The sequence below is a fragment of the Scophthalmus maximus genome, chromosome 21 (genome assembly GCF_022379125.1).
Source record: "Scophthalmus maximus strain ysfricsl-2021 chromosome 21, ASM2237912v1, whole genome shotgun sequence".
Lineage (NCBI taxonomy): Eukaryota > Metazoa > Chordata > Actinopteri > Pleuronectiformes > Scophthalmidae > Scophthalmus > Scophthalmus maximus.
This window is the reverse complement of record NC_061535.1, coordinates 9462526-9477490: the sequence shown is the minus strand read 5'-3', so window position 1 is coordinate 9477490 and position 14965 is coordinate 9462526. Positions and strand designations below refer to the sequence as shown.

Here is a 14965-nt window from a genome sequence, read left to right as displayed (position 1 = left end):
GTTTCCAAGCCGCAGCAAAGCTTTGGTTATGCAAAATACATACGAGGGACGACTGTGAGCAGTCGTGGGAAAACTGCCTGAGCCGCTGGGTTGCAGCAAGAGATCTGTGCCCATGGGACTGAGGCACTGCAGCTGCTACCTGTCGCTGTTGTGGGGACGTCGATGTTGATCTGACAGTCTGTTTATCTGACCACCACTGTGGTCCAGAATGAAATATGTCTATTAATTAACAGGTTGTCATGAAATTCATGGTCCCCAGAGGGTAAATGATAATGAGCTGGATGATCCCCTGGCTTTTCAATGAGCACCACTAGCAGGAGAAACATTTTCACTACATTTTTGTTTAAACACATTTACAAGCTTGAACTGCTCGTGCAGATTTATTTTGCAGGTTGACAGAGTTTGATTTACTGCTGCAAACTTAATGTTAATTAAATAATGAATATCAACTCTTCCTCTTCTCCTCCCTTGGAAGGTTCCAGGACTACAGAGCCCTGGAGTCCCTGGTCGGCCTGCTGACTGATCAGCCTGAAGAGGTGCTGGTAAATGTTGTGGGAGCACTGGGGGAATTTGCCCAGATACCTTCAAGCAAGGCCTCCATCCGCAAATGTGGGGGCATCAAGCCACTCGTTAACCTGCTCACTGGAACGAACCAGGCACGTTGAATCTTCTTTTGCTTGCATAAAGGCTCCTCTCGTGTTTTAAAAGCAACTTTTTATATTGTTTCATACATGTCCTTGTTATTTGTGTCGTCCACTCAGGCGCTGCTTGCAAATGCGACAAAGACGGTGGCCGCCTGTGCCACAGACCGGGAAAACATGGAGTAAGTCTCTGTCTCTTCCAGTGTGTCCGACCAGCCAAACTGGTCTGTGGCGTTTGCGGTACAGTTAACTCAAGGCAAACAGCCCCCCGTGTGAGGTGTCTCTTAAAATGTGATTAGTGGCGTACTCACTGAATTAGCTTCAAACGTGTTTCTTGGACATGTCTTGATGTCATATGTTTTAACAAGGGAATGACACCAACTCCTGTATCATTAACCTGTCACGGTCCGATGCTCCAAGAAATCTATGTTCTTTTAATTTGTTATTGTGCAGGTAGGTTTCCCCTTCATCCTCGGCCTAATGACAGATTTTAAAAGCTTTGTTTATTGTACCTGCTGTGTTAAATAGGGTTTTGGTTGAATTCCCGGTGTTTTACTGTAGCTCTGTGGTCGCTGTCGAGACTTGAGCCGGTCAGACGAACATACCTAAAGCCCTGCCCTGTCCAAGACTACATTGCTGGGAAAACACAGTGAACCACAGTCCAGGGCAGTCTTTGTTCTGTGTTCATTTAACCTCACCCTCAATACTGCAGAACATTGTGCCTTTCATCTGTGCCTATTGCTTTTACAAGGCTGTTATGGAATACAAGAGACCCTTCTTAATTAGCGCTGGACACAAATAAAACTTAATGTCTAAATTCGCATTGTTCGCTAGCTGTTAATTCCATAATATGAGCCTATTACATTTGTTTGGAGGGAAAACCGTGGGGTTCATTAAAAAGTGAAGCATGTCAGACTGAAGCCACTCTCTGTGGTGAACTTCACACGAGAGCAGAAGTTGTTTGACATAGGTTCATCATGTTCTCCATATTTTTCTCACGCCATATATATTTAGGCCAGACCTTGTAAACTTTCAGCCTTAACACGTAAACGGAGAAGTTCTCATTTCAGTTGCAGCTTTTTTGTATGTTTTGTGGCGATGGCTTATTTTGAGGCAGGTATGTGCACAGTCGGGTGATGAGCAATTAACATAGCTCACATTTGATCGCTTCGTATGCCAAGCCAACATGACCGGAGCTGTTTTGCAGATTCCCAGTGATTAGACTTTTATACTGTATGCATGATACAGTCGGCTTCAACTTTCCTTGTCAGTTTATTTCACCTCATTTTTTACCAATAAAAACCTTTCCACCCTCTCGTGAGCAGCGCAACCATTGTCTGATCACTTACAAATTTTCCACGAAATCCTCATATGTTTGCTTTCATTTTCAACCAGTTAACGGTGTTTGCTTTAATGACGCAGCACTTCCTCCAGTGGATTCTGTGTAGCTACAGGAGTGAACACACGTAGTTTAATGCCTCCAGGGTTTGTAGTCCCCTCCTCTAATCCATCACTGTCAGCTGCAGCTTCACTGCTAATCTGTTTCATACCTGCTTCATGCTAAGACAGAACTGTTTTGGCGGATGATATGACGCTTCACTTTTGTTTTTTGCTCCGGATTTAAGAGGCCCCCGCTGACTGGAATCTGATGTTATGATCCCGCTAGACTGATTTATGTGCAAACGGAAGACAGATGGCGCAGGGGACGTCCCTGATGAGTGTTCGCTCGTTGCCAGTCACGGAGATACTGTGATTAGGGAGTGTTTAAGTAATTATGACAGCATTCAATGTCGGCCTTGTTGGTGGAAGCACACATGGGGAACACGTTACATGTTATTTATACTCGACAACGGGTGCACTGTGGCGTAATTCTCTGGGTTCCCAGACCCTGACTGCAGTTTTGACTACAGTCATGTATACGACATGAAATATGGCTCATGCTTAAGTAAACCTCGCTCAAACCCTATGTAATACAGAGCTACCTGTCTCTGGCTCTGTTTGATTTGGAAAGAGGTCCTCTTTTTGGCTCCGGTTGAAAAACAAGCCACCGACATAAAGTGTAAGGTTGTCTCACTCTCTATTTATAGATCCATGTATGTATCATCTCTGGCCATAGCATTTCCATGGAGCGTGATCTGATTCAGACAGTGGGTGGGTTTTGGGGCAAGGAGAGGAAATGAGCAGGAGGACAGACGGAAAGATGTGATGAAAGCCGATGCTGAAATCGATCGACGCTTTGATCCTACTTGGCTGTCGTCGTGTTGAGGCCGCTGCTGGCCAGACTGATACAGCAAGAGCTCTAAGAAAGAAAAGTTGCACTCAGGAATTCAGGCACGAATTATTCTTGTCAATCAAGTTGCACGACGTGGCTTTGCGAGATGCTCTGCTGTACGATGACAATAAAGACTCTTGAATTCTTGAATTCTCTGGAAAGATCTAAATTAAGACAATTAAAACACTTTTTTTTCGGTTTTAATTGTTGATTCCTTGTTTGTTCGTCCTTTTCTCTCCCTTCTCACACTACTTTCTTACCTCTCTCTGCAGAATAATTGACAAGCTTGACGGAGTCCGCTTGGTGTGGTCCTTATTGAAAAACCCCTGTGAAGACGTTCAGTCCAGTACTGCGTGGGCCCTTTGTTCATGCATCGAGAATGCAAAGGTACCGTACTGAACATATCTTTTTCCTTCCTCTACAAAGCACACCGTATGCACATCTGTAGCTTGTAAATCAAAGAGTTCTGTAGGGGTTTGTGCTGTTTCAGAGTATAGGGTTATCCCGCTCACTAAACAAGCTCATATGCTGCTGCTGCTGCTGCTGCTGCTGCTGCTGGGAGGTTAGCAGGGGCAGGGCTGTATCAGAGGAGGCTTACATGAACCCCGGGCTAATACGAAGCAGAGTGGCCAACCTGGCACACTGGGATTGGTGAATTGGGAAGAAGGCAGGGAGACTGAGTAATATCCTGTGACACGGCCTCTGATTTCGCAGCTGAAAATCGTATCTTCTCTCAACGTGCTAATAGTTACAGAGGCATACGATCCACACAATAGAGTAGGTGACGGTTTCCTTTGAACCCACCTCTCTAATGAAAATACAGCACAAATAACTTGCGAGGTAACCTACTACATACCTTTCAATATTACTCACTGCATTTCATTTTAGATATAATAATGCAGAAAATGAAATTTTGTAGGTCCATAAACTTAATATAAATAAATTTGAAAAGAATCTGGGGACAAGGAGTTAGAAAAATGTGAGCTCAGCAGACATCTGTCGCCCGCTCCTCACTTCGGCTTGAGGGTAAACTTACTACTTTAATGACACACTCAAATCTGTTGAACTGTTGGCAATCGAATTACTTAATGAGGCTTTGACAATGAAGAAGGACGAAAATAAAAAACTATCCATCATGAGTCTGACAGTATTATAGGACCAATTCTAAATCAATGGAGAGCTCTTTTCTTTTCGTCGCAGGCCTCTAGCCTACCATTACGCAGCCGTGTTGTCAACCAACTCTGATTTCAGTTACACATCAGCACGTCTTTGATCTCCTGGACACTTTCCCGACTGCAGACGTAATGTTGTTCCATTAGATTATCGCTGTGATTAAGGTAAACAGGTTGTCAGTGGGACAATCTGGTTAAGTTTAAACGTATATTGGGCCCAGGCAGGTGTCTTTGGGGGTGAAGCCCCTTTTTTTTTCTTCTTTTTTTTTTTTGCTGGCTGGAATTTCTCTGGTTCAGAAGTGAAGCAAAAATGATGCATGGCAACCATATGGAGGGAGAAAGGGGGACTGCGGACCCACTGTTGAGCACTAACAAAGTTTGACAGTGTTTGTCTGGACGTCAGTGCTCCAATTTTCATGAACATGCTTTTTGGGTGATTTTTCTGAGACTGGGGCAAATGACAAGAACTAAATAGTGCTCTCTGCCCATTGAGTTGAGCAACCTGATACAGCCGCTTTGGTGCAGTTGTTATTTAGATAAAAAAAACAAACATGTGTTTTGAGTTAGCAGTTCCATAGTGGATTTAGGAAAAGAGCTGTGGTACAAATGCATCTGTTGGATGCTCCATACTCTCCTGCTGCCTCTCCACAGACGGACACTGTGCCCTGTGCCCACAGGTCCACAACCTAAACTCACTCAGAACCATACACAAAGACTTAATAGTGAATCGTTCAATTAACCTTGTTCTCCAATCAAGGAAGCACAACCATCCCAGTCGCACGTAATGGGGTGTGTCATTAATTTGCCCCTGATGCAGAGGCACATTGAGATGCTTGATTTATTTTTCCTCTACGCAGTGGCCATGTATGTCACTGAAGCCTGATTGCTACAGAGGAAGGGTCAGGGGCATGCTTCTATACCCTTCTGAGCTTGGCTTTGCTCCCCACGGCTTGAAATCACGCAGAGCAGATAATGTGTTTTCTATTTCATTTCATCCCGGGTAAGAGGACGGGAGAGAGAGAGGATAGTGAGGAAGGTCCTTTTCCGTGTGCAGCCTCATAATGCTGCGGTTTTTAAGATCTGGGGGCCCATCCAGGCCATGAAAGAGATTCTGGCTAGTCTATTGCAGCTGGTGGCTTGAGAGAGCTTCCTCTGTCACAGGGACTCCCGGGCCAGCCATCATCAGTATTCCTGAGGAAGGGCTTCCTGTGTGTCAGCTCCTGGCCCCGGCTCACCCCTCCCTGCCCTGCACTGCACACATGGCTCATCCTCTGGCGCAGCATCACAGGGCCCTTACCCCCGTACCCTGACCTGATCTTAGCTGTGAGCTCACACGGCAGCACATCACACTCCCCCAAATAGCTGAATACTCAAACTGTAAATCAGCTTCTTTTTTCTTTTTTTTGTCGGGCCTGAATTTGACTTACTCACATCATTTGCAGAGCTAAGGACTACAATAGAGAGCACATCCTGTGATTACTGTACTCCATAGTACCCTGCTATACATCAGCCCTGGACATGTAGATTGATGTTGAAATGGACTCAAATTAGGCATGCTTTGTGATTTGCGTCCAGTGATCCATAATTAAGCTTTTGGGGGAAATTTCTGTTCTATTTTCAAAAGCACTGAACTTTACAGACTCAGCCACCTTGATGTATTCTTCTGTGGCCAATGATACGGTGTGTTGTGATTTTAAACAGCGGCCTGATGTGCCAAGCCATACTGCAGCCAGAGTCTCTGCCCGCTCTTCCGCTGTGGTTCCCTCCCTACCAGCCTCTTGGTTTGGTAGACATTGCCCCATAAGTGGCTCCGAGGCCTGTGGTACCAGCTGGTGCCGAGAAATCAGACCATGGAGCGTTGAGTCTACACTGTCAGCCCGGGGCAAAAGGTTTAAATGTTACCCCTGAGCTCTAAATGCTATGTTTTCCTCTTCATTATGACATGCTAGGGTGAGAGGAGAAGTTTACAAATGTCAGATTTTATCGCTTGCTCATGCAAAACACAGTTGTACCATAGAAGAGGGTGTTTTTATTTTTGAAAGCATTCGTTTTCACACAGATAAAGATAGCTATGCTGGTTGGTTTGCACTAATTGGACCATGATTGTGTTGCCTGAGCTGATAAAAATACTCATTTAGTGTTGTTTGTTTTGCCTTGCGCCGATGTCCCTGCTTTCCTCCCCCTTCTTTCCTCATCCATTACACTACCTCCCTCTTCATTGTCTTCCTGGTTCGTTTTCTCAGAGCACCAGCTAATAACAGACTCTTTTACTATAGGATGCAGGGGAAATGGTGCGCTCCCTCGGCGGCGGATTGGAACTGATTATTAATTTGCTGAAGTCAACAAACAACGAGGTCCTGGCAAGCATCTGCGCTGCCATCGCCAAAATAGCCAAAGACAAGGAGAACCTGGCAGTCCTCACTGATCACGGGGTCGTCCCGTTGCTGGCCAAGTTGACTAACACAGTAAGTGCAGCTCACCGCTGGAAACAAACAACAACGTTTTACTATTCAAGAACACTGCCGTTATTGTCAACGTACAAATAACTGTCTTTACAGTGGATTTTAGTTGGCAATTTCCCTCTCGATGGAGCATAAATCCAACTAATGAGAAGAACACTGGCAGATATTGCCAAGAGTCTCTTGCAGAGCTTGTTGTTCTCTAGGTTGTAAAGACTCCTGTTCTCTTCTCCACAGACAGACGACAGGCTCAGACGACACCTCGCCGAGGCCATCGGCCACTGCTGCATGTGGGGCAGCAACAGGGCGTCCTTCGGCGAAGCCCGGGCCGTGGCCCCCCTGGTGCACTACCTCAAGTCAAAGGACACTGCGGTCCACCTCAGCACAGCCATGGCCTTGTATCAGCTGTCCAAGAACCCCTACAATTGCATCACCATGCATAAGAAAAGAGTGGTCAAGGTCAGTTGTAGAAGCATTGTGGCTGGATTTCTAAATCCTGGCTACTTCTTCTTTGTAGACAATTAACATAAGTAGTTATTTATCTAGTTTTATTTAGTGCTTCGGGTACTAAATCTGGTATAATTACATTGAGGAAAATGGGCTTTGGCCTCCCACTGCTCTTGTTTGAGCTACGTGTGAAAAGCCCAGAGTAGTAAACTTTGAAAAGCCGCTGCTGTTTTCAGAGCCTTTGACCGATGGAGCAGAAAACAAAGTGGGTTTTATTCGGTGGCGGAAACATGACTCCACTTTTCTAGCTGTCATGGGAATTCAGAAAAGCAAACAGCTCAGTGTGTGCTAAGTGCCGTTTCTCCGGTAGACCCTAGATGCCATCACAGCACAAGTCAAAGGGCTGTAGCTGGGGGTAACTGTTGCTAAGGCCTGTTCCTGGACATCAGGGTAGAATGTGAAAATGATAGGGTTCAGGCCAAGGAGCAGGGTACGAGCTGTTCAGAACAATGTTTTGGGGGGGTTTTTTATGGTCCAATTTTTCTTCTTCTACATCCGCTATCATTGTGGCAGTTGTGTCACACTCTGCCAAAGAGAAACAGGCTTTGTTTTGCCTCACATTTTTGCCCATCGGGGTCTTTCCATGTTCGGCTCAAGACACTGTTTATGTTTGTCTCCGACAGTGGTGCAGGGTTTAATGTCTTGTCACAGACGGTCATGTACCCGTATTTCAGCACTTTGGGAAAACATTGCTATCACTCTCCAAATTCAATCATAGTTCCACATAGAAAGACTTTCACATGAGAAATCTTTTTGTGGCCACAGTGACTTTAAATCCCCCACCCCATCTCTCTAAATAACAACTGCAATTCAAAATTATGAAGTGGTTATGCTTTTGCAGCCAGATATTTTTTTCCCATGTTCATTAACTTTAGCTCGATCTGCTGTTACAGTGCTTGTGGTTCAACACGTGTTGTAATTGGTAGCTGGACCGAACATTGGGTATTCCGAAAGAGTCATGTCCAATTTGCAAAAGTCGTTAAGATGAATGCTTTTTGTAGTCCTTTTTCTTAGTGTGTGTGTATTTCTATATTTGAAATTCTAGTGTGTGTGTGTGTGTGTGTGTATGGAAATGCATAACATACCACCCTTTTTAATCTGTCTCCGTGTTTGCCTTTATTAATGTACCAGTTAAGAGTTGCAACACTACTCCACAATGTATTTTTAGACTTTTAAAGAGCTTAATTACAAAAAGGCCACGTAACTGCACCGGCGCTGCATTTGCTCCTAATCTCAGGACGTGGAAACACAACACAGGCTCCCTCATTGTTCCGTCTGGCCTGAGCTTCAGTCAGTCTAGAGCGGGAGGGTGATTCCTACCTGCCTGACCCCTGGAGGAAACATTACAGTGCGAGGAGCTGCTCTTTCTCTCCGCACATTTTGTGCACGCCGTAACGCTCGGCTCCATGATATACAGGCAGCTGGTGGAGGAGAATGTGTTAGAACAATATCCAATAGTTCTGAATGGGTCCTAGATGGTTTATCGAGCATCGATACAGGCCGCTGTGACTTAATTTACGGCCCTGTGCCGTTTTTCAACTGCTCCTGGTGTTATTACAACCATATTTCAAAGAGTTTTTCTGTGTGCCGTTGAGAAGCTCTCAAAACATGTTCACCCACATGTAGTAATATGATTTCGAAATGTGCAAGGGTTTCTCTTACTCCGAAGTTGGTTTAGAAAGTATCTTTCCTCTCCAGTGCACATAATGGTGCACAGTCCCTGAACATTCAGAGGGACATTAAGAAAGCATTTCATACTGGAGACAACATTAGTGACCTGTGTTGGTGTTTTCACTCTGGAATGTATTGGACCATATCAGGCCTTGTCCAAGAAATGGGACTCAGGTGCTCGCTCTTAGAGGAAACACATACCGGGAGCTCAGAGATTAATCGCCCTGGCCATTTCATTTGACATCCACTCTTGGTATCTCACAGTTTTATACGGATGTGCTTCGTTTTGTGTCATGTACAAAATCAACATTCCTCCCCCCCTTGTGCTTTACGTGGCTTCCAGAGGACTGGGGATTGTTTGCTGAAACCATAAATCCTTGTAGACAGCTTCTGCCAGCTATTTGTATTAAAGAGGCTCTTTCATAAGAAAAGCTTTGTGAAGTAAATTGATGAAAATTACAAAATGCGGATGGTAATTATTGGTAATTTTCAACTGAGGGTATTCCAGCGCGTGGCGTTTGCCAGGTCCTGGTATGTATTTTGGGCTTTTTAACTAATCTCGCAGAGAAAAATGCTCCCTCTTTTGTTGCCATGAGCACATTCTGCTGCAGCACAGTAAGTGTGTATTTTAATTTCTTTCTCTGTTACATGCTCAGGCTGCCGGAGGTAAAAGTGGGCAGTGACACGTGTGTAAAAATTACACAAACGTTAAGGGAGGGAATAAAAAAAACAAGCAGAGCATCGGTATAGGTTTACTTCTGAAGTTTCATCTTGGTTTGTGCGTAACATAACTTCAGGTTGTGGGTGTGATGGGCAGATGATACAGACGTGTGTAGCTCTGTTATGACGACCGTGTTGTTGAGATCCGTGGAGTGTAATGTCTTAGAGCCTTTAACTTAAGCCTCTCTCCCTTACGCCCAGACCAGCAATGCCCGGCCATATTCCTCAGGTTGAACAGGCTTCAGGGTTCACGCTGAAAATTTCCCCCTCAAAGTGTCTGATTCGAAAGTCGCCTCCCCTCCTCTTCCTCTTCCTCTACGGAGACGCAGAAAAAGCAGCAGTCTCTTGCTCACTGGAGGCTGCAGGGAATGTTGTTTACCTTGACTTCCCTCGCCAACTTCCCCTCGGCCCGGCTAAACACTGCTGTCTGTTTGTGCTGTTTGCCTCCACGGCGAAGTCTTGAACATGGGAACGCTGGGACTGGGACTGGGGGGGTGGGCAACGAGGTGATGGAGCAATAATGGCTGTCAGACCTGGCACAGGGGAATTTCAACTTGAACTCCTGCAGGCCGGAGCGGTCCAATGGAGCACACTTAACACCGTGACACCTCCATGTGCGATAGGATGCATGTGTGTGTACACATGATACAATTTTGTGCAGCCCTCCCAGACGCCGCCCTCCCCCTCTCCACCCTTAGCTGGGAGTCGGGGGGGGGGGGGGGGCTTGTTTCCCCGTCTCCCTTCTTGGAGGTCAGGACTCACTGGAGCTCTCTGAAGTGCAAAAAACCTCAAAAACTCACGATCCAGTTTTTCAAACGTGGGGCAAGTGTTCATGTTACCACAGTCGGGGAATATCCAACAAGTGGCGTATTATATTCTCGGAGCTCCCAGCTGGGAGGGAAAGAGCAGCCTAGAAAAAAAAAGGGGAGCAAAGAGAGACACGCTTATCTTAGCCTAGCTGTGCGCTTCGGGAGACCTTATTTGGCGACGTCTGAATAACATGCTATGAGGTTGGCAAAAAATGCTGCCGCTGGCACTTCTCAGGCATCCTCTCTTTTCACAAAAGACACTTGTCCAGTGGGCTGCATGTCTTCGGGAGCCCGTGGATGTGAGTTTGCTTTTTGGAGGTGTTTTGGATGCTATTTAAAAATCTTATAAAACCCTGAGGGCAAATGTTTCATATATACACTCCTCGACACTGGTGCATTGAGAGGAGCCGACATCTTGGGCTGCTGTGTGTTTTTCTCCCTCCACACAAAATGATGTGATTATAATCAGAAGGAAGGACATTATTTTCTTAATTTTTCACCAGACTTATTCGATAGGTTCACAGAGGCTTTTCGTGCCCGAACGCAGGCTGGCTCACCTCGTCTTTCGTCTGTTTTCCTTTCACTGTTTGTCTTTGCGCTGAAAAACCCTGGGAATGTCTTCTCCCTTGGCTGTTTGCTAAACACACAACTGTGCAGGGCGACGTTTTAAGTTTGCTTGTAACATGGAGAGGGGGTCAGGGTCGACCTCAGCTCAGCCCCGACATGCATTATGAATGCAATGATAACCTGAGAGAGAAAACAGACAGTTGAAGGCTGATCATCTGGACAGACATAAGGGAAATGTCCCTGACAAAATATTATTGATAGTAAAGTGGACAGTGATATTTCATTTGTGTGAAACAGACAAAAAGGAATCACTTCCACTGTTGATATGTTGAGATGTGACAGGACAGAAGTGACGCTGCTGCCGTCAACTAAATCTCAATTTCTGCATAGATGTATTTTTAAAAAAGAGGCTCATTCACTGAATCATCTCCTTTGGAAGTCCAGATATTGTCGTCTGTGTTGCTCAGCTAGACCAACAGAGATGTGACATTGCCGCAGTGAAACCAGGGGAACTATCCAGATGGTGTTCAGATGCTGCAGCGTGCTCTTTGTTAGAGAAATATTTTTCAACACCCCCCTCTCATTCAGTCTGGAACAAGGCCTGGATACATGTGCTGCCTCAGACGTCTGTGCAGTCACTGTATTTATCAGGGCGTCATCACGTGTCGGAGCAGGGGGAGTCCTCATGTTGCTCAGCTGAAGAAGGATGTTGCCTTTGGTTCATTATGGATGTAAACAAGACTCTCCTGAATAATTGAAAGTGTGGCTTGGGAAACCTCAGTGGCACACCATTGTGATTTTTACCACACACCACACATTGAACAAATTTAGTCCCCTTGCACCAGAGTATTTATGCTTACATTTTGTTTTATTTTGAGTCAGCCCCACGGCCGCCCACAAACATAAAGTAGTGATTTTGCAGCAGATAAAACGGGGTGGGGGGGACGACACACATGCCACTCAGCTGTTTTCCCTACATCCAGTGTGTTCCTTCTTTTAACTTAGTTTTACATAATTCACAACTCTTTGAAATCGACGAAAATCCTTTAAGAAGTTAAAATTTTATTGTAACCAAAAAATAAACTTCCAAAGCGAGAGATTTCTGGAAGGCGAAAGGCCTCGTTCTGCAAATAAGATCTAACGAGATCCATTACACAAGCCACTAATAGTCGGATACAATCTGACCTTTGGAACAGCGGAAAAGGCTGCGTAGTGGTGCGGTTCATGCTCAGGTTTTTAATGTCGAACTCGCCCTGCATGCCTTTCATCTGAACAAACTTACAGAAGCATCTGTGCTCGCAGCTGTAACCCCTTTGCTGAGGCATGGTTTGGAAGTCGCATACACACACACACACACACACACACACACACACACACACACACACACACACACACACACACACACACAGAGGAACACGTGACGGCATGGCTTGAAACTGTCACCACACAGCCACTGTATATCTGTGCAGCCGTCACCAGTGGTGGTGTGCAGTGGCTGTTGCTGACATGGCGACATGTATAGTAGCCTCGCGATTCAGGCACTGGATGTTTTTCCAAAGGTGTAGTAGTCCACTTTTAGGAATCTGCTCACGCTGCCACCTGTGACATTTTTCTTATTTCTCTTTCTTTCTCCTTTTTTGCTGCAGAGCCTCATCTCCATCATGGGCTCTGACAACGAGAGGCTCCAGGAAGCTGCCGCTGGCTGCATGCGCAACATCCGACTTCTGGCCCTGGCCAATAGGAACGCCTGATTACTTTATTGACAACGATTAGTTATGCTGCTATAGGCCTAGACTGCTGCGGGAACTCCCACCATGTCCTGAGGATCTCTCTCTCTTTCTCTCACTATTACAAGTTTGTGCTTTTCCTCCTTCCCTCTGTTAATTGAGTTAAATTAAACATATCTGTAGACAACAAAAGAAGTATTTGCAATTTATAAATCGCAATTTCATTGTCTCACTCCGATCAATTTATGGGGTATTTGACAAAAGAACAAAAAAAGAGAAAGATGCATTGACATATTTATGTATATTTATAGAGCTCCGGAGAAAAAAGTTCCCAGCGGAAAAAGAAGCATGAGGGCAAATAAATACTTAGATATAATGATAAGAGTTGTTTTGTGCTGGAAAAATCTTGTCGTCATTTTTCTGTGGAAACTACGTCCTGGGGGCCGAGAGAATAACATAGCGAAAGCGAGGCTTGAAGGGGACCAATATAAATATCATAATGACAAGTTTACTGTATAATTAGCAAGAGAAGGATGAAGTGATATATAAAAGTGAGGCAAAAAGGGAATAAAAATAAAACATGCTCTCCTAAAACTTTCACACTACCACTTAGCAAAATGGAAAATAAATACAGACTCCTCCCCCTTCTCTGACCTCCCCCCACCCCCACCCCCACCCCCCAAAATAATTTGTGTACAGTTCCTCAGCAGCACAAGTGTGCAGGCTGTGAAAGCACAGTATTTACATTCACATCCGTCTTGTTCTGCACTAGCAGAATGTGTTTTGAATCAAACGTATGAGGGAAGTTTTGCGGCGCGAGTGTTTCAAACATGTATCAAAACATCTCACAGAGGTTTCAAATCAAATGTTTTCTCCTGATTGATGGCCGTGTATTTATTTGCCCTCTCGCTTCCGTGTCAGCATGGGGAACTTTCATCCCGAGCTCCTCACTTAAATCAATTACCTCATCAGACGTTCATACAAACATTTCGGGAAGCCCTCTTCTCGCTCTCTGACCGTCTCCAACTTGGGAACTGTGTTGATCAAAATAAATGCATCTTTCTGCATGTTTGTTCTTTTGCCAAATGCCCCATACGTTGATCGGAGTGAGACACTGCGAGGCCGGGTTCTCTGCAGGAACATTCCTTTAGTAATCCACACGTGACCGCAATATCTAAACAGGACCCACATCTGCTTGGGTTGCTCAACCTCTTCTTATACAGTTTGCGTATTACTCTGTACTCGTAAGACATACAGCAAAAACTCAGAAAACACACAATCTGCAATAAAGACATCGAGATAAATAGAATGACTTACTGTCGGTTGTAATAACACCGATGTAGAAACACGTGTGTAAATGCCAAAAAATATTACTCGCACACAAATCCAAACACTGGTATCATCAGATATGAAGCACAAGAATGAATTAAAATCACAAATTTTCCACATTACTCACAATTTATTTCAGCAATTTCAGATTTTGTAGGGGCATTTATTATAAATCATAAAAAGATACTTTATAAAAACAAGCTCATTATTTTTTTCAGTAAAAACAAAAATGTTGCAGATATTTGGCCAGTTGGAATTATCTTTGTCCCAGGGAACTCGTATGACATTAAGTCAACTCCAACTATAAAAACAATCTAATGAAGGATTTTTGGGGAAAATAGAACAACTTTCTCTCCTTTCCCCCCAAAAGTAGTTATATTTTACTGCTGTATATCTGTTTTTTAACAATATTTCCCTGGTTACTATCCTGTCACAGCAGTAGTGAATGTGTGCAGCTCACTGCTGCAGATCTGGGAACGTCGGATCCTTTTGTCTTCTGTTCTTGTTTATTATAAACAGGCCATGTCACAGCAGATTTTTGGTAAAAGACCGTAAGCCTCCACCACCGCCCTTTTGCATGTCTGTGGGCCAATCTGCTTCTGATCCCACTGTCCTGGTCTCAGTAAGCATAGATGCTCGGCACTAACCTCAGACGCTGCCACAAGATCTCATGGGACTTTCATCATTAGTATTGGCCACGTGCTAAAATCAAAAAATTAGCAAAACATTGAATATATGTGGTCGGAAATCTCCATCACTCTTTGAAGCTTTAAACGCTTCCAGCTGCGGGCGGGGGTCACTCGAAGAGCACGGACGGAGGAGAGAGTACACGGGTGAACTTACTACTCTGAAGAAGCAACTTCCTCCAAAAAAACAAAACTAGGAGCCGAGGGAAACCACTGTCTCCAAACTATTCAGGGCAAATAAATTCACGATGATTAATGGCTCTTTAATCCTGCGCGGCTCTCTTTATGGCCTCTGCAGCATGCCTAATGTCAGAAGTGATTCTGAAGAAACGTTAAAAGGAAAAACATTTAGTGAGTTAGACGGTGTGTTTTCTTATTGTGTCACTGGTTAGGCTTTGCTTTGCT

The 14965-nt window shown here is 44.7% G+C and overlaps 1 protein-coding gene across 1 annotated transcript in view; it reads left to right on the top strand.

Moving 5' to 3' along the window:
• The window catches only part of odad2 (outer dynein arm docking complex subunit 2), a 28836-nt gene extending 14985 nt beyond the window's left edge, over positions 1–13851 (top strand). Inside the window, exons 10-15 of the mRNA XM_035619602.2 lie at positions 476–656; positions 762–823; positions 3186–3300; positions 6362–6550; positions 6782–7003; positions 12465–13851. Coding sequence (XP_035475495.1) covers positions 476–656; positions 762–823; positions 3186–3300; positions 6362–6550; positions 6782–7003; positions 12465–12569 — 874 coding nt within the window. The 3' untranslated portion in view covers positions 12570–13851. The remainder of the gene's footprint in view (positions 1–475; positions 657–761; positions 824–3185; positions 3301–6361; positions 6551–6781; positions 7004–12464) is intronic.
• The last annotated feature ends 1114 nt before the right edge of the window (positions 13852–14965 follow it).